This window comes from Plodia interpunctella, chromosome 3, assembly GCF_027563975.2.
Source record: "Plodia interpunctella isolate USDA-ARS_2022_Savannah chromosome 3, ilPloInte3.2, whole genome shotgun sequence".
Classification (NCBI taxonomy): Eukaryota; Metazoa; Arthropoda; class Insecta; order Lepidoptera; family Pyralidae; genus Plodia; species Plodia interpunctella.
The window spans coordinates 5,251,064-5,273,099 of NC_071296.1; the positions used below are offsets into that span (position 1 = coordinate 5,251,064).

The 22,036-nt window shown below is 34.2% G+C and overlaps 2 protein-coding genes across 4 annotated transcripts; both read left to right on the forward strand.

The window, feature by feature from the left end:
* Nucleotides 1–156: 156 nt before the first annotated feature.
* Nucleotides 157–5,149, forward strand: LOC128683925 (uncharacterized). The gene is made up of 6 exons (XM_053770035.1): nt 157–344; nt 577–675; nt 839–940; nt 1,025–1,177; nt 1,272–1,439; nt 4,982–5,149. Exons 1-6 carry the CDS (start codon nt 232–234, stop codon nt 5,094–5,096), a joined length of 750 nt encoding a protein of 249 aa, XP_053626010.1. The 5' UTR covers nt 157–231; the 3' UTR covers nt 5,097–5,149.
* Nucleotides 5,150–6,916: 1,767 nt separating this feature from the next.
* Nucleotides 6,917–21,114, forward strand: MICAL-like. 3 transcript variants are annotated; one of them, XM_053770033.2, is made up of 14 exons: nt 6,917–7,528; nt 7,771–7,955; nt 8,168–8,235; nt 8,351–8,699; nt 9,502–10,205; nt 10,548–10,684; nt 11,494–11,574; nt 12,132–12,315; nt 12,764–12,908; nt 13,087–13,257; nt 14,144–14,258; nt 14,444–14,543; nt 15,552–15,690; nt 16,358–21,114. In XM_053770033.2, the coding sequence occupies exons 1-14, from the start codon at nt 7,377–7,379 to the stop codon at nt 16,543–16,545; spliced, it is 2,718 nt and encodes a 905-aa protein (XP_053626008.1). In that variant the 5' UTR covers nt 6,917–7,376; the 3' UTR covers nt 16,546–21,114. The 3 variants fall into 3 exon arrangements, with proteins under 3 accessions (XP_053626008.1, XP_053626006.1, XP_053626007.1); XM_053770031.2 differs by having other exon boundaries at nt 6,920–7,528; nt 13,087–13,263; XM_053770032.2 differs by having other exon boundaries at nt 6,920–7,528; nt 12,135–12,315; nt 13,087–13,263.
* Nucleotides 21,115–22,036: the final 922 nt, after the last annotated feature.

The window sequence follows — 22,036 nt, forward strand, 5'->3', positions numbered from 1 at the left end:
GGTAAATAACATTGCAATTGCCCAGTTTACCTTGATAAAAGACATCAAATAATATCAATTACGTTGGTAGCTATGTATAATTAAGTATTTCTAATCAATTAAAACTATATAGGTACATTTAAGTATCTTTATTAATTTATCAGTGATAATTTGAAGAAATTGCTCATTCAGTCGCAATCTATCCGTGGTGAAATAGACTCATATATTACTAGCAGCGAAGAGACTTGCAAAATGATTTTAATGTTATCAGTATCTGCTTTACTGGTATGTTCTAGTGCTTTACCAAGAGGCATTGGACCAGAAACGTTGGTCGACACTATAACGGCTGGCACGGCTGCAATCAGGTTCGTTTCTTTTATAATAAACTTTGTTAAGTGTTCATTCGTTGGGAAGACAATAAATTAAGTAGTTACCTAAGTAGTTATTATATGTATACTTAAACGGTGGCGTTTCACGGGTGATTGACGTTTCACGAAATGGTTACTTCCACTTAATAGAAACATAGTAATTTCAAATCTATGATAGAGAACCTAACACAATAAATGTACCTAAGAATTTATTTAATTTTTGAAACAGGGAAAATAGCGCAGATACTCAGAACGTTGTAGTTGTACCACCAAACTGCCCCGTTGGCCAAACACTGGTTAATGGAGTTTGCCGTGAAATCTGGAGAATGTAAGTAATCTAATAATCTTGAAGAGATATAGATAAAAGTTCAACTGAGGTAGACTTTGAAACTCCTATAATAATTTCTTATATTATACCACTACTCTTTATTATTAATTTTTCGAAACTAATATAACTACCTAACTATATATATATATATAATATAATACAGGAAAATCGATGGCGCTGACACACAGAATGTTGTTATTGTACCACCAAACTGCCCCCCTGGCCAAACACTAGTCAACGGAGTCTGTCGTGATATTTGGAAAACGTAAGTAGACAATTTTTTGTAGGTAATATTTTTATGAACGAGTTTCTTTAAAACCTACTTATTTAACGTTATCGTTATTTTCAGACCAATCGTGAAACTAGAATGTCCAATAGGATATACGCTTGTTGGCGGAGAATGTATTGACTGGTTCAGAAACGTAGTAACTGTCCCCAACAATTGTCCGGAAGGCCAAGTTTGGGTTAATGGGGCATGTCGTGAAGTATGGCCAACTCAAGTGTAAGTAGTATTGTAGGTAGTAAGGATTTTTCCTTTAAAACTAAAAGCTTTTTGCGCATTTGTAAAATTATCAGTTTTTATATATTTTTTTTAGATTTCCAACAGTAGCATTTGAATGTCCATTTGGCTATAAACTTATCGCTGGTCAATGCATCGACTGGTTGAGGAACGTCGTAACTGTTCCTAGCAATTGCCCCGAGGCCCAAGTGTGGCTGAATGGAGCATGTCGAGACGTTTGGAGAGCACTTCATTTGGATGTGAAGTACGTCAATACCATATTTTTTACGCTTCTGTGCACCCAAAGAACTTTGTGTAATTTCTGATTATTAATATTAAACCTACTTTATTTTCCCAAGCGATATAAGTATTTATTTATGGTAAGTAATTATTCTAAAAAACTTTTGTACTTTGTGAAATATCTGCGATTTAAGAATGTATTCCACTCTTCGAATTTCTTTGTCGTATATTATTGTATCTTTCATCTTACTTAACATTGTGAAAGGGACATTAATATATTGGACAAAGAAATTCAATAAGTGGATAATCAGGTAGGTAGTTCCCTTATTAGCGTACCTGATGCACAAAGTATGTGGATTGTGATTGTAAGGTTGTTTTATCTTTACATACTTATTTGTATAAAATCCTGACGCTATTTTATGCAATTATATCTAGGTTCTCGACAATATATGATAAGATTTGACTGATAATAAAAATATAAACAAAATCTCTCTACCTATAGCTGGTGCTTACGTGCAACATAGGCACTTATTTTCCAATTTTTTTTTGTTTTCAGCGAGTGTAGGATAGACGCGTTGCACTAGATTTGATCGTTTATGAGATGTATATTTACCTAAAGTATGTTTACCTAAATTGTTGACTGAGACGTGATGGAAGCGGCTTCTTAACACGTTCATCGCCAAGCATAAATTCGGAAAATTTTCAAAATTGATTTTTGTTCATATCGTCCAAAATGGTGTAAAACGTATGGGTACATGTGTATTTATTTATTTTATTTTATTTTTTAATGGGTTCATGATGTTTTTCTAGCGCCGGTCATTTTGACCCGGCGCGGCCTAAACGTAATAATTATTACAAACAGGCCGCGCCGGTCATAACGCCGGTCACGTTTTCACGCGGTTATGAGCGTGTTCTGTTGACATACGTCCGGTACGCGTGAGTGCGTCACTCGCAATGCTAGCGGTCGGGGGCGCAAGCGCTCCCTGTTAGCCTCCCCGCTGGGATCCTTCACCCCCTCGTATTGACCAATCATTGTCGATGTACACTCTTTCGTTTCTGGTGTCAAGTTGCAGTTTTTGTTTTTTAGTTGTGTTTGTTACGTGTTTGATTGCAAAGTACAGCGCTAGAATTTTAGTGATTTATTAGATAATGGAAGTTTTTGAGGACTTTGAACTTACCCAAGAGCAAATACTTCACTTACAAAGTTTAGAAACACTGCATCAAAGCGAAAATGCTACGTTCGACGAGCCAGAAGAAGTTTTTCAAATTCCGCAATCAAGAAAACGTCGTCGAATTTTATCGGATGAAGAAGAAGATGAGCCTGTATCACCCTCTTTATCAGGACATACGCCACCGTCTGCAAAATGGTTCAGACCAAGAGGTAAGCAGCCACGTATAATACCTTTCACGGAAATACCTGGGCTGAAACCATACGCACTGAGGCAAGAACTGTCCAGCGGCGAACCAGGGGATTTCTATTCTCTTTTAGTGAATGAGCAGATGTTTCAACATATTGCCGACCAAACCAATATTTTTGCACAGCAAACTATTGATAAAGCTAGCACAAAAGCAAAGTCAAGAGTAAAATTGTGGGTACCAACGGATAAGGAAGAAATAAAACGATTTTTCGGTTTGATTATTTGGATGGGCATTGTAAAATTACCTAAAGTAGTAGATTATTGGTCTGTTGACGAAATGTTGGGTCAAGATTTTGCAAAAAAAACTATGAGTCGCAACAGATTTGAGTTGCTTTTGAGAATGCTCCATTTTTCTGACAACACAGTGGCAGTCAAAAATGACCGCCTAAGTAAAATAAGGACCGTCGTAGATAATTTGAACCATACTTTTGCGTTCCATTTCACCCCCAACGAATATTTGTGTGTCGACGAAAGCATGATACCGTTTCGGGGTCGAATTATATTTCGACAATACAACAAATCAAAGAGACACAAATATGGTATCAAATTATTTAAGTTGTGTACTACACCCGGGTATACAACAAAGCTAGAGGTATATGCAGGGAAGACGGTAGATTCGGACTGCAACACACCAACAAATGTCGTGCTCAATCTAGCACACAACTTACTAGGAAAAGGTCACACGATGTTCGTAGACAATTGGTACACGAGTTTGGAATTAGCCGAGAAACTTATTCAGCAGGACACTCATCTGGTGGGTACACTAAGGAAGAATAGGAGGAATTTACCAAAAGACGTTATGAATGCCAATCTAAAACCTGGAGAATTTATTGCTAAAGAAAATGAAAGTGGCGTGACAGTTATGAAATGGAAGGATAAACGCGATGTCTATTTGCTATCAACCAAACATTCTATTGGATTTATCAAAAAAAATAATAAACGAGGAGAAGAAAAAATTAAACCGAAAATCGTAATCGATTACAATAAAGCAAAAGCGGCAGTAGACTTATCTGACCAGATGACTGCCTATTCAAGCCCACTTAGAAAAACTTTGAAATGGTATAAGAAACTGGGCATTGAATTATTGCTCAACACTGCTGTCGTAAATGCCAGAGTTCTTTTTCAGAGTACTACCAAAAAAAAGATGCCAGTCGTAGATTTTCGGAAATCCCTGTCAAAATACCTAATATGTAGTACTAAAGAAAATATCACACAATCTGCACCCAGACCAAAAAGACAAAAGCATGTGCTAAAGAAAAATGAAGGTTCGGCTGTCAAGACAAGAAAATTTTGTCGCGATTGTTACAAAAAAAATGTGGCATTGCATGGGAGAAAAGTCGCCAAGAATAAGACAAAAAAAGTGACTTGGTTCTGTCCTATTTGTCCTGACAATCCTTATTTATGTCGTGAATGTTTTGACCAATGCCACTAAATTTAAATTGTAAGGAATCCTTACATAATTATTGTATTTTTATAATTATAGTTAATTTCTTACTTGATAGAAATTTTTGTCATTGTTTTCCTGAATTGTTGATTATTTTTTTATAATTGTTTTTTACTTAAATAATAATTAAGGCTATGGCAATAATTATTTGATTCAATTAAACTAATACACAAACTTTTATAGACATTCTAATAAGAAATTAAAAATTTTGTATTGAACATTTTTGATTTTTTTTTCTAAGTCCCAAAAGTTTGACAAACTTTCATAAAATTCAAAAACCAAGGTGTTATAGATGTCCATTGGGGCCGCGCCGGTCATGTTAAATGGATAAATCCATTGTGTTTCGCGTTTGCGGCCTAAACGGGCGCAGTGAATTTGGGTATGTAGTGCCGGTCATTTTAACCCCCCATGGCCCGAATGGAAACTCTAGGTGCCGGTCATTTTGACCCACCATGGCGATGAACGTGTTAAAACATTTCTTTGTAATTCTTATTTATTATTCATTTGAGATAAATGTTTTGAAAATTGAAGATAAATTAAGAGGACGTTCGACGAAGAGGAAAGCATCCGATTATCCGATCACTGATTATGATCGTTGATGATTTGTTCGAGACTCAGCTGCGACGTAGCTGAAATTATTAGCACGATTAAGGGCTCTCCATTGTCGCAGGCAGTCTTTAATTTTATAATTATTGTTTGTTGCAGAGGAAAAACTATTGTGGAACCCGTAGATCATAAGAACACCGTCATAGTACCTGAAAACTGCAAGCCAAACCAACAGTTTATAAATGGACAATGTCGAGACATATGGCGCAATTAAGTACCTACCTACATTAACAACAACTTTTAAAATTAAATTTTGCTTGCCCGTAATATGTAAATTATTTTAATTAGGTTACCTATCTACAAATACTATATCTACGTACTTAGGTACAAAGCTATCTTAAAATGATTAAAAAACAAAATGTAGATTGGAATTGGTTTACGATGTAGGTACAGCATATTATCATACACAATATTATGACTCCTGAATAAAAAGTTATTACCTAAACTTGTCATAAATATAGTGCATTTTTTAAATTATTTAGATAAGTAATTTAAAGAATAGTAAACAAATAATATTATAATGATTTCAAGTTATGTATTGTAGGGCAATTTATTATTAAGGGCGATCTTTTCTGGATTCATGTTTAAAGCAAATTAGTAATAAGGTATTTTATTGAAAAAAAAAATACGCTAGTAAGTTTATTACAATCCAGTGCATGTACTTATTAGGTATCTTAACAATAGGTATCTTAATTATGTAACATATCTTTTCATATAATAAATATTTTGCATATTTAATCATAAATACGGAAATGCTTCTACGCACTGAATATAATATGCTTTTCAAAATATATAAAGTAACTAAGTACCTAGTCATTTTAATTTTATTACTTCCTTTCCTAACTAGCATTCAAAATCCAACAGCTGCGCCCAGTGGCTTTTCGTTTTTTGATACCCAATATTTGTTATATATAAAACTAGCTGATGCCTGCGACTTAGTACGCGTGGCCGAACAATTTTTGGTAAGGATGACTCCTTACCAAAAATTGTTAGTTTCTCTAATAGTTTTAACAAACTTATATATCTACCTCTACCTCTACCGAAAATGCTCATCAGACTGAACAATTTTTGTTAAGTCGTCATTTCTATATTCCCTATAGTTTAGCTGGCCCATCATTATTCTCCATCAGGTGTTCCAGTTTTCAAAATATATGTTTCCCAGGCTTAATAGCTATATAACAAAAAAAGTTTCATTCAAATCCATCTAGTAGTTCCGAAGATTAGCGTGTACAAACAGACAAACAGACAGATATACAGACAAAAAGACAGAGTTTATTTTTTTAAATTCTTACTCTGTTGCTGTAACTCTATCGCCTAATTTAGTTTTTATGTAAATATATTCAATGTACAGGATTTTTTTTCTACTGTTTTATTATATGTATTGATTTATATAGGTAATTACCCTACTTTAATTCAGGTCCTTTAACTAGACACATCAAATTCCGTTATTCTATAAGAAAGAAAAGTAAATAGGATAGGACAGTGAATAAAACAAGAGTGTAGGTACCTACGCGTTCTTTATTGTCAGTGAGTCAGGATAACCCCCGGAGCGCGAGTCTCTATACAGACTTATTTTAGAAAAAAAAACCCTTGAAAAATAAAAGAAAAGGTATAGACAGAGAAAGCTATAGACTCCATGAAATCGTTCGTTTCTCCATGGAATTAGTACGAAGTACTTACTAAATCCATGCGTTTCTCTCTTAGAGAATTGAGACAGAGTGCGAGAAACGAGATATTTCTTCCCTCATCATGTGTCCATGTTTCCGGCCCAATCTGCAACTTTGTAACTTTAACTTACTTTGTACTTTCTACTAGCTGCGCCCAGGGGGCTTCGCTACTGTGGGAATATCGGCATGTGTTGTTTTAGGTTATAAGTATTCTGTGTACCAAATTTTATAACAATCCGTCCAGTAGTTATTGCCTGAAAGGTAGCAAACATACACACATACAACATTATACATATATCCTCACTCCTCACGAACTATTGCATTTATAATATTAGTATAGGAATGTACTTTATTTCGTTGCCTTCGTTTGTCGACGTTATAGGTTTTTTGGTCGTTTTCTATTTATCTACCTAACGTCCACTGTTGGTAGACGTCATGATATGACAAACAGGATTGCCGTGAATAGGTTCTGTTAAAGGTTAAAGTGTCCCATTCACTATCCTACAAGCTACTATATATTTAAATGTTGCCTCTTACTTCAATAGAGTGATTGCTGGCAACATTGATCCCAGATGCCAACTAAATTTAACCAAGAAAAAGATCCGTGAAAACTTTTTTGAAGTGAAATCAATTTCATCTCCAAATGGGTTCATAACTAATGACTAAATATAATCAAACTGTTACCTTTTTCAGTTTATATAAACCAAATATAAATATGGGTACATGAAACGTTTATTTTACAAGTTTAATATGACTCATACTTCGTACATCTTCGTTATGATGATTGTTTCCTAACTTATCGTGCCCCAAAGTTAATATTCACCAAAATGTCTGAGAGAAAAGGTACTAAAGCTCTAGAGCTATGGTGTAAACGACTTGTGAAAGATTGTCCTAATGTTCACATTGATAACATGACGACTTCTTGGCGAGATGGCATAGCGTTTTGTGCCTTGGTCCACCATTTCAGACCTGACCTAATGTAAGTATATCTTGTACGCTTAATTTCCTATTTCATCATACATTTTATAAGTATACTAATTAACACAACTGAAATAAAAAAGGAAATAACTGGGAAACTATGTTGGGAAATAAGTTACTTATGTGCACACCCAAATAAAACTTATTTTCAAACACATTTTCTATAATATAATATACCTAATTGTATTTTTTATTCATATTACTACTATTTATATTAATAACACAAAGTATCCTTTATTTTAGTGACATGTCATCATTGAAACCTGAGAATATTTATGAGAACAACCAACTGGCATACAGTATTGCTGAAAAACATTTGGGGATTCCCTCACTGCTGGATCCTGAGGACATGGTAGATAATGAAATTCCAGACAGACTATCCATTTTAACTTATTTGTCTCAGTTTTACCAAAGACTTGCACATACAGGTGATTATTTTTCCTTCATCACTAATAGACTCCAAAATTTTGGTTCCAATATCATACTTGTGTAGACATTTTTTTTATTTGAAATTTATAGTAATGATTAGATATAGCAATCCAAAATTTTTATAATTCTGAGTAGTTACATTGGATTTTTAAGTTGACTTCAATTAATGCAATAAAATATTGATTGAAGTATCTAATAAACTTTTTTTCAGTTAACACAAAGCCTTCAGACAGTGAGAGTAAATTGTCCACACCTTCATCAAGCCAGCAAGTTGCTGCTGTATGTATTAATATGAAGTTGTTTATTTATAACTGGATTGTTCCTATTGTGTTTGCATACTTGATCCTCTTTTCAGTATGTTGCCTTCTCTTTACTTTTCTTATGTACTTTGTAGGCACCAATAAAATTTGGCAAGACGGGACTTGATAAATGTGCTGCATGTGGTCTACCTGTCTACCTCGCACAACGCCTTCTCGTTTCTCACAAACTTTACCACAGAAGATGTTTCCGTTGTTCTAATTGCTCAGGACATATAAACCCTAAGAATTATGAGTTGACTGAAGGATCTGAATTTGCCTGTGATAGTTGTAAAAATGAAAAGATTTTATCTAAATTCTTAAACAATAATGATCATGATCAAATGGGTATGCTAGCATTTAGCGATAATAATGTTGAAAAAGATGAAGTTCAGAAAGAGGATCCAATTAGACCCATAACACGGCCACGGCCGCAGTCAATATTAGGTGAGTTGTTATATTTAAATAGATTTTTTTAGAGAGAATGACTTTAATCCTACTAGCTTGTGTTTAATAATTTCCTAACACTTTTGCTTTTGTTGTGATGTATATTTTGCAGAATAATTGTTAAGCAGCTATTTAGACATAGGTTTTAACAATAGTTTATAATATATGCAATGAGTTAGGTTTAAAGTCACTAGACTGATGTTTTTTGCCTTAAATAATATATTTTTACACATCACTAATAGTTTTTGATACTTAGTGAGGCTTGTCTAGTTGAATGTATGTACAGGCTAGATTTTTTTTTGTTTTTGCTATAAATACTTCGGTGGCGCATTGGTACAGTGCTTGCCTCTGAACCGAGAGGTCCCGGGTTAGATCCCCGGTCGGGTCATGATGGAAAATGATCTTTTTTTGATTGGCCCGGGTCTTGGATGTTTATATGTTATAAAATATAGTATCTTTGATTAAGTATCCCACATTCTAGACACAAGTCTAGAAATTACTTTGGGGCTAGCTCAATCTGCGTGATTTGTCCAAATATATTTATTTATTTTGCTGTAAATAATATATTTTTTAGATATCAACAATAGTTTATAATATGTATAATTGGAAAGGCTTGTTGTTGATCTAGTAGAATGCTCTTAGCTTATTTTTTTGCTGTAAATAATATTATTTTTTACACAAAAAATACTTTTTGCTCTACACTAGTGAAAGATTTTTGTGTAAAAAGTGGTAAGTCCTGTTTAGATGTATTTGAGGTCTATGAAAGACAAAGTATTTTAAACCTCTTTATTTTACATTTCAGAGAAAATAAGTATGTTTGAAAAGAATTCTGAAAAAGATTCACCTGTTGAAGATAAGTTATCAAACCTGTCTATGAAAGACAACATAACTAGCAAAGTAAATGATATAAATACATCTATCTTAAACAATACAAACACAGCAACTCGCATAGACACTAAAACATATTCTGTTACTGATGCAGCATCTGTCTTCTCCGATCATAATAGCACCAATATGGAAAAGAAAGAAAAGAAACAAGACAATTATTGTGATAAAAACTTGCCAGAAAAAACTTATAAGAGCAACCTTCAAAAGTTCAATTTTCTGCAAACTCAATTGTCAGGTGATCTTTCAAATGAAGATAATAGTTTATTAGGATGTACTCAATCAAACATTGAAGACTGTAGTAATGATAAATCTGAGTTTGCTATTGATAAAAATGTTAAAGGAAATACTGACTGCATACTCAAAGAAGAAAGTAATATCACAGATGATAACAGAATAGCACAAAGTAACATTTTAACAAACATAGAACAGATTGCCTCATCAGGATCTGAATCAAATAGACAAAAAGATGGAGGTATATCTGTTCCACCTAGAAGAAAAAAGCAAGTCACTCCTGAAAAGCTTAAACAAAATACTGATAATGAAGATACTAAAACAAATAAGCCTAAAGATAAAAATTATCCCAAACATTTAAACCCGTTTTCTGATGATGAAGATGAGGTAACATTTTATATTTCAAATTTAGTCCAATATTTTTAAATTTGTTCCACTATTTTTATTTACCAACCATACCACTTACCGCCAAAGTTTAATAACAATCTTGTGTAGAGAAGAGAATATTATACTAATATTTTAAATAATTAGAAAGACTTATATTAGTTATTGACCACTTTGATTTGAGAACGCCAACAGCGTCTAAACGTTCAATAGAAATGTCTAAATGCTGGCGGATACATTCCAAAATAAAATTCCTGAATATATGATTATGAATTAGGTATATATATAGGTAGATGTATATATAGGTGTGTGATGGTACCGAGACTAAATGTGTATACTATTTAGGAGGAGCCAACTAAGGAACCCCCTAAAGAACCACCCATAAAAGTGAGCACAAACCCTTTTGGAAGTTCCGACGAAGAGGAGGACGATGTACCTCCAATTACCGCACCGTCGAAAATCCAACAAGAACCTACACCTATGTAAGTGCTTCGCTATTTATTTATTCATAGATAAGATAACGAAGCTGTAATTATTATGAGTAGGGGGCAATATCCTACTTGCAAAATGCTTCTATTGTATTATTCATGTTTAAATAAAAGTTTGTCTGATTAAATATTTAGATTTTAACAATAGAATGTTTAGCTTCATATGTTTTATTTTTACTTCTCCTCTTGAAGCATGTGTCTATTTAAATATCCAAAAAAAAATTCTATTTACGTTTACCATCCACTGTCCGTTTATACCTTACCTTATATACCTTAAAACATTATTTTTTTACAAGAAAATAAAACTAGGTTTATAGAAAAACCAGCGTCTCGTCCCGGCTTCGCTCTGGTAGAACCATAATAAAAAAAGTATACTTAGTTACTCCTGAAGGTCTCGTCTGTCTCTGTGCCAAATTGCATCAAAACCGGCTTAATAGTTATTAAGTTTATTCATTACAAACATAAAATTCTTTTTTCTTTATGATATTAGTATGGATATGTAACTTTTTAATCCAATTTACGTACCAGATAATAATGTATGTAATTTTTATTTTAAAATCGTAAAAATGGAATCTTTCCCTTAACAATCAATTTTATTATCAGCACCGGCCGCCTGCCTGACGTCAACACTCTTCAAGAATGCTATTTATCCCTATCAGTATCAGCTTCTTTTCGTACGACAGCACTAATAACTCCATAATTGTATACCTAGTTATAAACTTTTGTCTTCATCGTATGATTGAATATATCTCGCTCGCTATACTACACAATACAATCCATTTATATAAAACATCTGCTTACAGGAAACGCCTTATAGCAGTTAATCCATTCTGGTCTGATGGCGAAGAGCCTTCATCGGATGAAGAAGACATCCACAATAAAAGGTAAGAACAAAATTACTTTATCTAAATTATTTTTGTGTTTCGTCTAAACCTAAGGCCTCTTGTCCATGAGCCGTGAAAAACTACGGTTTAAGGTTTTCTTGAGTTGACGGTGTCGTATGGGAGCTTCAATTACTTACGGCTGTGTGTCTACTTCAATTACTTACGGCGAGTAAACCATTCTACGGTTCGTGGACAAGTTTCCTTAGATGAAGTTCAGATTGAAGATATGCTCCCTTGTTTAAAAATCTAGTATCTATTTATTTTATTAAATTAAAAATTGTTTACAAGGTTCGACTTAGTAGTATTGACGATAAGCAAGAATATGTCTATGATATTAAAAACCAAAATTTATATGGAGTTTGTTAGAGCAGTGACGTGCTGTGACGTCGCGGTTTGGAGTTAAAAAGTCAATCGAGTAATTAATGAAAGTGATCAATTAAAGTGACATTTAATTAATGTTTGGTTATTTAAATACCTATATGCATTTTGTTTTTTATCAGTCAAGTAACTATAATATTTTTGACCAGATACCTAATATTATTGATATTTTTGGTCAGCAGTAGCAAGATGTACAAGTCGTCCATGGCGACCAGCACGCCGAACCTGCCGGGCAGCGCGGCGCGGCGCCGGAAGCCGCGCGCGCCGCCCCCACCCGTCGTACTTCACCCCGCCACCTCGGCCGACGACGTCGCCAGCGTCTCCTCTCTCAGCTCCTACAACTCCACCGTCCATTCTGATCAGGTTTGTCGCTAATCTAACGTGGACAGACCAAAACACCACCATCACATTTTTATCAACCTTTAAACCCTCAGCGAAATATAGTTTACTAAACCGAAAGTGGTGTCATCAACTGTGACTACATTATGTATTGCAATACTATAATACTTTCTAATAAAATCCTTTATAACAAGGTATAATTTCTCTAGACCATTTTTTATTTTTCGCTAAAAATCAAAATAAATTAATAGAAAAGTATTGGTAGCGTTATAAACTCTTAGTAATCCATACTGTTTTGTTCTTCGTTGTCGTATACTAAGTGTCCCCAAAATCCATTTGCCTCACAAACTGACGCACTTATAACCTACGAAGTGGGTACATTTAACATAAGCACCATTCGTTTCAACCCATTTACGTAATTATTTTATTTAGTAGTTAGTGATTTTGTTGTTTAATTGTATAATTGTTACAGAAATCATTCGATAAATCCACGCCGTTGCTAAAGAAAAAGAGGCTAGCCCCAACTCCCGCAGACAGCGTCTCTACTGGCTCAGGCTACGGCGACTCTATGGAGAAGGGCGTCGACACCACAGGCTCCAAGAATGTTACTTCAGAAAGTAAGTTATCACTTTTTGAATCACACACCTGCACCATCTCAGGAGTTACGGGGAACTGGGTGAAATGGTCCCAGGAGGGAGGACTTTTTTTTAATACTTTTCACATCCATCTGGTGCTAGCACAGGCTTCCCCCTGTGAATACAATACACGAATAAACATATCAACTGAATTACTCAGGTGCTCGCAAAATGAAGGGCCCGGCTCCCGGATTACCGCTCCCGGAACGACGTGAGGTGAAGCTCCAGATGTCGCCGGAGGACCTTCAGGTCCAACTGGACATGCTGGAGACCCAACAGCTAGGTCTGGAGCGCCAGGGTGTCCTCATCGAGCAGATGATACGGGACAAGTGTGAGGGTAAACATACTCACCTGCACTTTTATATATATATTTCCATCACATTTTTTATTTAGTTCTTGTGTCTTTAAGTTCTTAACTGTCACATTATGGTTTTAATTTTTGACAGTATTTGGCTATGATTCTATAAACAACAATTTTACTTACATCATGCAATATAAAGCACGCTAACTAAATCTATGGCGCACTTGTCTAAATTAGCACTTTGGAATGATGAATCTGTTTTTAGAAGATTTTGGTGAAGGAGTAGCTCGCAAAATTAGTTTTTTTATGCGATTTTAAGTTATCATATTCTGCTATATTGTTGTTACAATTTCATAATAAATAAACATATTAAAAAGAAGTATGTACAAAAGCAAAGAAATAAAAATACCAATCAATATTAGCAGATTGCAATACAAGTAGAGGAGAACAGTATAAACTCGTACAGAAGCAAACGACGCAAATAAATTGCACGAGTATCATACATACATAGTAAAAAAAAGTCGCTTCCCACCGTCTGTCCCTATGTATGCTTAAATTAATTCTACACAACTTCTTTCATTCTTAATTAAAACTACACAACGGATTTTGATGCGGGTTTTTTTATATAGTTTGTTTTAATATATAAGTAGTGTGATTCCTGAGGAAGGTTTATGTGTATAATTTATTATGGTTTTACCCGAGCGAAAGCGGTACGGGCCGATAGTAGAGTATAAACAAATTTCGGTAAATCTTGAAGAAATTACTTTGTATCTTAAAAACACATTATATAGTGTCTATTTATAGTAATTGGCGACTCATAAGTCCACTAGTTCACCTTGTAACCAATAACGGTTATAAATCTTTATTGATGTAACGTGTTACGTCAATTGGTGATGAATAAATTTGTTTACAACAGGCGACGACTCTGTGTCGGTGCCGCAAGAGGAAGTGGAAGATTTAGTGATCCAGCTGTGCGAACTGGTCAACGAGAAGAATGACCTCTTCAGAAAACAGACCGAACTTATGTATATGTGAGTAATGTACTGTAACCCACTTAAATAAAAGTAGTGGGGTTTAGGTAGGTTTAAACATTTAATTTTCCTATTTAGATCCAACTGCATTGTTACAATCTATGAATTATCATAATGATACTAAATATATCTATTTTATCTAGTTTATATATATTTTTTACCCTATACTACTACCCTATTTTCAGACGGCGGCAACAAAGATTAGAGCAAGAACAAGCGGATATCGAGCACGAAATCAGAGTGATTCAGTCTCGACCGACAGTTAATCGCATCGATGCCGATAAGGTATCGTGTTTAACTAATATTGATCACATCCGATTCTGTGAATAACTCACGTAATCTCTAGGGAATTTTATCTAAAGACTTGATTGCTAAGTTTTGGTTTATCGTCGAAAACAAAAGTTAATTACAGTTGATTTCTCATATTGATAATACTAATTGATGGCTGATGAAACTGATGGCGTTTTCGAGGAAATTAGAGGTGGTTGAGATTGTTTATCACATCTTAATCCTTATATTAGTTATCGCTTCTGATAGCTAAATAAGGCCAAAGTGCTTGTTGCATGGAAATGAAGATGTGAAAGCTTTTGTTTTCCTGTTTAAACATTGATTTTCAAATCAAATCAATCATTTATCCAGAACTCATTTCTGAATGATTGATTTGACCTTCACAGGAACTTTTTCCCGTCAAATATTAGGTATATTAAATAGTAATTTCTCAAAAAGTTAAAACTACTGGTATTTCGGTCACTGCGTTGGTTCCTATTATTCCAGAAGGGCTTACCATTATTGTTTCTTAATATAATGGATATATTTTTTCTCTCTAATATGTACATAGAGTACATGGTCAAAAAGTATACAAAAGACATGATTGTGATAAAAAAATATAGTTGTAAAATACGACGAACAAAACAAAATATATGAAAATAGAGCGGAGTTCACGAGTTGACGCATGAGTCAGCCATCGCCAATCTTAACCACAATAGAGGGAACCGTACAACGCCACCGCCAGTTTAACCATTTGAGCCAATTGACAGTTTCACTTCTATATCCCATCTGTCAAAGTTCGCCGCTAGTGTGAAGGAGCCTTTATTAATTAGAATTAGTTTTTAGCAAGCCATTAGATGGCGCTGTTCTTAATATTACCGACACGTACATAGTTATGGTGATAATGAGCTGCTTTACCGACACGAATGTATTCCGCATAGAAAATAAATTGTGTTATTTTATACGCGAAAATTATTATTTTTTCCACTCGCAAGTCTAACTCAATAATGATCCTGTTGTGTCCAGGCTCGGGAAGAGCAGCTGGTGTCCCGGCTGGTGGACATCGTGCGGCTGCGCGACGAGCTGGTGCAGCAGCTGGACGCCGAGCGGCGCCGCGAGCGCCAGGAGGACCGCGCCATCGCCGCCTCCATCGCCAGCAAACGAGGTTTGAACTTTTTTTCTTCTAGCCTTCTTCCACTGTCAAAATGGCGTAGGGGCAGGGGAAGGCGGCGAATGAGATAGTGGGATGACATGGATGACAGGACAGCATACTGCACTTTTTGTACTTCATATAAACCTTTTTTATATTACTAAGCAGACAAATAAGTATCACCTGATGGGAAGTGGTCACCTAAGCCTGATGCCTACAAAGCCAAGAAGGTTACACGCGCGTTACCGGCCCTGAATGAATCTTTTCACACCGTTTAATAAATATAAGAAATATACATTTACAACAGCCGACATATTCTATGTAAAGATCTCATACAGACAACCGGCGATAGTTGGAAATAACATTTATACAATAGCAGGTTAGTCAAAAGTGTAAGAATGTACAAATCGGAGAAAAAATAAAAGAGCCTTGTGTGAGAGCCAGTAAAATAATACTAGTGTTGGCAAAATAACTGTATTTACTTCAGTTAATACACTAAAATAAAACATAATAAAAAACACCAAGAGACGCGTACATGCGCCGATGACTTGATGACGTTTCATGTTTGACACGCCGCGCCTAATATTAGAAGTAATAGACGACCTAATTTTCTTTTAAATTAATTTAAGGAATGTTACGTTCGATATGACCTCACATAGATAAAACTATATTTTTATTACAGCTCAAAGGAATAGTGAATCCAATAGCTCCTCGATGAAATCCGCTGAAGCTGTTGTTTCACCGAAAAAGAATAAAGTGAAAGACAAGGTAAAGAAACAGTTGAAGAAGGCCAAGCACACGTTGATTTCAAAGAAAAAGGAAGACACTGACCGCAAAGAAGACAAAGAAAAAGAAATCAAATCAAAGTGACGTAACTGTGAAAGTACCTATCCGAGATCACTGATCTCTTTGATGTTCAATGTCATGAAACTATTTACGTTACATTCAACAGTTGGTTTTCAGTTCATAAATTAACTAAATCCATGTGTTGAAATAGACTATGTAATATTTTTATATATTTAAGGTCAGTGAGGACTGGTGAAATTTATTTTAATATTTAATTGGCCAATCCATTCATGGTTTGGCCAAGACAACGTATAACGTAAGTTATAGGATTTGAAAGTCTCTCTCTGTATTTTCCCGTTTATAAAAAGTATAAATTAAGTAAAACGGCTGCGAATTGTAGTACTCAAAGTACTTAACGAAGACTGAAACATTCCACTAATAAATATTATTTCTTTTTTCATATAGATGTATTGTCATGTCACATGTTGATATTATGTTACTTAATTGCCTTTTAAAAAGGTATCTTACTTAAAAGTATAACGCACTATCGCTGATTGTAAGAAATTAAAAATGTGCCAGAAAATTGTAATGACATTGTGTACAGGTCTACCACTTTTATAAGTTACATCGATGTACCTGCGCAGAAGTCTAATTTTTGTACGGCGCGAAAATATTTTAGCTAATCAGAGCGCGCCATGTTTACCCGCGAACAGAGCTGTCCGCTATTGACTAACGCCTACGCGCCATGTCTGGAGTCCGCGCCGTTGCGTCGTACGCACGAATCATTGAATTTTAAGACTTATGTCCTAGTAATATGGTCGTTATTTTATTGAGTTTGTATTCTGTTTCCTTCAGCGGTAGGACGCGCTATTCTGCGCCGTCGAATATTGCCGATGTAACTTATAAACGTGGTAGTACTGTAAAATGCTCGAATTGTGTGCCACATGAATCTCATACATGCTGTGTTTCTTAACTGTTAGTAATTATTGTTAGACACATATAATTAGATGCTCAACAATTTTAGCGTCTGTTTCACCATCGACCAGTAAAGTTGCAAGTAAATTACAGATCGGTAATTTTTAGACACACAGTCAATCATTAAAGGTAAACATTTTTTATGTTTTAAATTATTTTGTAAACTTATCTATATGGCGAACTTGTCAATTTAAAAAGACTTCATAAAGAAAACTAAAAGTTTGTTATACATTTATGCACATAAAGTAAGACTCCCAGGTACTAAAGTAGGACCAATTTAATAAGTCACATTTGACATCTGTCAGCCTATAGCTAGAATTGTCAAAAAATGTCTTCTTTTGTTAGTATTATTAATTTCAAAGATTTTGGATAAACCCCTTAATAAAGATAATCTTTGATTTTTTGTAGTTCTGATTATATGCCCTCCGTTACAAGGTTACATTTATGAATTTATGAATGACGACCTCGGTGGCGCAGTGGTAAAGTTCTTGCCACTGGACCGAGAGGTCCCGGGTTCGATCCCCGGTCGGGTCATAATGGAAAATGATCTTTTTCTGATTGGCCCGGGTCTTGGATGTTTATCTATATATGTATTTGTTATAAAATATATAGTATCGTTGAGTTAGTATCCCATACCACAAGTCTCGAACTTACTTTGGGGCTAGCTCAATCTGTGTGATTTGTCCTAATATATTTATTTATTTATTTTATTTATTTATTTATTTAATTTGGATGAAGTGTCAAACGTGACCTGTTAAATTGATCCTTCTTTAGTAATATTATAATTTTTTATTACTATACTTATTATATAGAATTAGATATAATATAAACACAAGAGAAATAGCTATACTTAAGTGTGATATTATTCTTTCTTGTGTAAAAAAGCACAAATTTATATAACGCTTAAAAAACATCGTTTTATATTTTATTGAAAAAGTTATGGTTTTTTTTCGATTACATTAAGTGTGGCGTTATTTTATACAGTTACATTTTATATTAAAAATATATACCTACATAGATATTATTAAATTGGGTTAAAATATTGTAATAAATTAAAAATTTTAAGTACTATTGAAGAATATTTGTGGCGTGGGTGACAATAGTGCAAGGCCCTGAGTCTGACGTCCTAATAAACACTTGCTGAGTAGGGCTAAAGCCGATAGATCAAAGGCGCAACATAGGCGTGCGTAGCAAACAATGCGCGCATATTGTATGGCATTATAATGGCAGTGTCTAACACTATTAATCTTACCATGTCTTTTAATGACTTTCTTCTTCTTGTAGTGCTTCTCCATTACTAGAGGTAATTTATGACTTTACACCAATATATATCAAACTTGGAAATTTATTTCATGGACGTACGCGTATGCTACCGGTAGGCGTTACACATTCGGTCTGCACAGCAAGGAATTGAAAACGCGTGGAAACGCGCATAAGAAAACATAATACAAGAATAGATCATATTTAACACACTTCTTTGCAATGCGACTTTTAGCATTATTCATCTATCCTTTGATGTGTTGTGAAGAATTTCTCGCCCACGCCACATTTTAGCTGCCACACCACCACATCTTTATTTGCTTTGTTTTTGCCTCGTAAACCAAAATATGTGAACTGATTTGAATGAAAAAAAAATGTGTTACTTGTGTCACATACCGATATTACAAAAAAAAAACTGAAATGTAAATGTACTTGTTTGGCCCAATAGCGACATCATCACATTTTCATCGGTTAGGTACTTTTTATAGCGAAAACTAATAATATACCATTGGTTAATATACTAGGTACACTAAGTTTTCCAACATACAAAATGTGATTACAATTTACGACAATGATTTTTGTGGCCAGGCAACCATTTTCTTTTTAATACATTATCCAATAGAAAAGTATAATACTGTCTAATAAAATCAAGTAGGTATTTGTAGTACCACTTTTTTTGTTTTCGGTATCAAATAAGAGAAATTGATAAAACTGTGATGATGGCGCTAGTGTGCGGGTTGGCCCCATTTTAATATATAGGGAGGTTGTGTAGATTTTTTTCTTAAAATTAAATTAAAAAAAAAGCGAAGATCAACGAACCGACACAATAAAGCAACTCTCATAGTGGAGAACCACACACCATAGCCGGCCGTCGATTTTTTTATTATTTATTATGCTATCGATCAAATTATAATGAGTACGAAAATAATTTTATTAGAATACAGAAACATGGCGATTTTAGGTAAATGCTGGATGTTTTATCAGTCATTTACTAATCATTGTTTTATCAAACTTTTCAATTGAAAATCAATAACTAGAGATATATATTAACACCCAGACCTAATTTTTACACATTTTATTTAACTAAATTCATAGCTATATAACTAGTATCCAATAGAGCGTTTGTAGATTTGCCTTCGACGCGCAAAAATCTATAAGTATCATTATTTTATTTGGCTTATTTTACATGGTTGTCACCCATACAACGCTAAGTATTAAATATCGATTTTATTAAGTTTTAGGAAAAATAATACTCCAGTCTTCCGAATTACTGAAATTTTTATTTACACTTTTCCCCTACTTTATTTATATCTTGTTTTTTTTTTATATTTTAATTGCATCATTAATTCATTCATAAACCAACCAGTTATCATCAAGTTAATATATCAATGTATAAAAATAATAATATGGTTTCTTAATATACTTATTTAAGTGCACTTAACACAAACCAATACAAATCCATTTTAAATACACAAATCTACTAATTTCCAGTGTTTTATTTCAAACCTGTGTTGGGCGATAAACAATAATATAGTTATCAGACTATCACTAGTCACTAATTATCTGCTGTCTGTTATGTACGCTTAAATATTTAAAACTAAAGGTTTTTTTTTTAAATAGTGTGATTCCTAATGTTTAGATGTAAAATTTATTACGTAACTTGAGCGAAGCTGGGACGTGCCGCTAGTTGAGATTATTGAAATGAATAATTATTTAAAAAAAAACTTCTACCATACATTGTTTTTTTACACTTATTTATTAAAATATAACTTATGTAAAATTTACTAATATGTACTTTTACAGTAACAACCGTGGACTTATTGTAACAACAATTTAACTGAGAGTTCATAACATACTACTGCTTCACGACTTGATAAATAGGCTAGTTGCCATATATAAATCCTTGCTGCATAGTTTAATGGATGACAATGTTTTAAAAAAATCTGTATATATTTATTGACCCCGAACTCGATTGTTGATGTACCTAGTTAATTGTTGACAAAATCTGTGGATTTAAGAAGCGAAGTGCGATTTTTCATTTCACTTCTCACTATCGAGTTCGATTCAAAGTAAGTCGCAACGCACCATCCACATTGCGGTGTGGTTGTTATTGCGTCACTGGCGAACTGTGATTGGTCAGCTGCGGTCTCACTGCGCATCGACTAGATTGTTAGATTTAAATAGTAAAGTCACACTACGCACACTGTTGATACCAATTCTAAATTGTTGATACAATAAATGGTTGACCATACCTACTTACCACCGAAAACCAAGAACAATAAAAATCCCATTTAATTAATTTACAATACTTCATGATACTCAAGACTTTAATAAATTGGATATCTATTGATCTCCATTGATTGACAAAACACAAAAACGACGTCATTATGCGTGAAGTCAAAAAGTAAAAAAGGTTGTCTGTGAAAATAAAATATCTGATCACTTTAATGATTTTACTAAAAATATGTAGGCGCCGCTTCAGTAGACGTGTTCTCGAATGGAGACCACGCCTGGGTAAGCGAAGTGTGGGCCATCCACTAGCTAGATGGCGTGATGACCTGCTAAAGGTTGCATGGTACGACAGGATGCGAAAAGCTCAAAACCGACAGCAGTGGCGCACCTTGGGAGAGGTCTATGTCCAGCAGTGGACTGCTACAGACTGATAATGATGATGTAGGGATGAGCAATGGCTCATACCTACATATTTTAGGACCTATTCTTTGATGTAATGACATCAAAGAATAGGTCGAGCCATGAAATGATCATACAAAATGATTACTGGAATTATTAATTAATTTAGATCTAGTTTCTTCTATTATGTACTAGTTTCTAGTTTCTTCTATTATGTACTAGTTTCTAGTTTCTTCTATTATGTACTAACTATGTCTTAAGGATTTGGTAAAAGCAATGAATTATTTTCCTAAATAGAGACTATAAGAGTTGAGTAGCAAGATTCCACCCGAACAAACGTAGTTACCTTCATATGTACAGTCAAAAGCATATCAATCTACCCAAATTCATTACAAACACGCCGCTATTACCACACCATAAAGGTTCATGCAGGGTAACTTGATGTGCTGTTGACTGTACATACATTACAATTTAGATAAAACCTTATAATAACAAAAAAACTGACTACAATACCCACAGATACCTAATGGAACTTTGAAACATCATATAATCAAAAAAAACTGCAGTGGATATCCATTTTTTCAGATAAAGAAATAGTACATTGTTCATTGAACAACAAGGTTGTATGTTGAGATCCGAGACGCTAGTCGAGGGACGCAAACACACGAGTTTTAAATCGTACTTTCTTTCAAGTGATACATAGTGCTTT

Bases quoted from the DNA above. Each gene is read 5' to 3' on its own strand.
- LOC128683925 (XM_053770035.1), top strand. From the start codon at position 232: ATGATTTTAATGTTATCAGTATCTGCTTTACTGGTATGTTCTAGTGCT. The intron at 941-1,024 runs GTAAGTAGACAA...CGTTATTTTCAG, and splicing joins TGTCGTGATATTTGGAAAAC to ACCAATCGTGAAACTAGAAT. The intron at 1,440-4,981 runs GTACGTCAATAC...TGTTTGTTGCAG, and splicing joins GCACTTCATTTGGATGTGAA to AGGAAAAACTATTGTGGAAC.
- MICAL-like (XM_053770031.2), top strand. From the start codon at position 7,377: ATGTCTGAGAGAAAAGGTACTAAAGCTCTAGAGCTATGGTGTAAACGA. The intron at 11,575-12,131 runs GTAAGAACAAAA...ATTTTTGGTCAG, and splicing joins GAAGACATCCACAATAAAAG to CAGTAGCAAGATGTACAAGT. The intron at 13,264-14,143 runs GTAAACATACTC...TGTTTACAACAG, and splicing joins GATACGGGACAAGTGTGAGG to GCGACGACTCTGTGTCGGTG.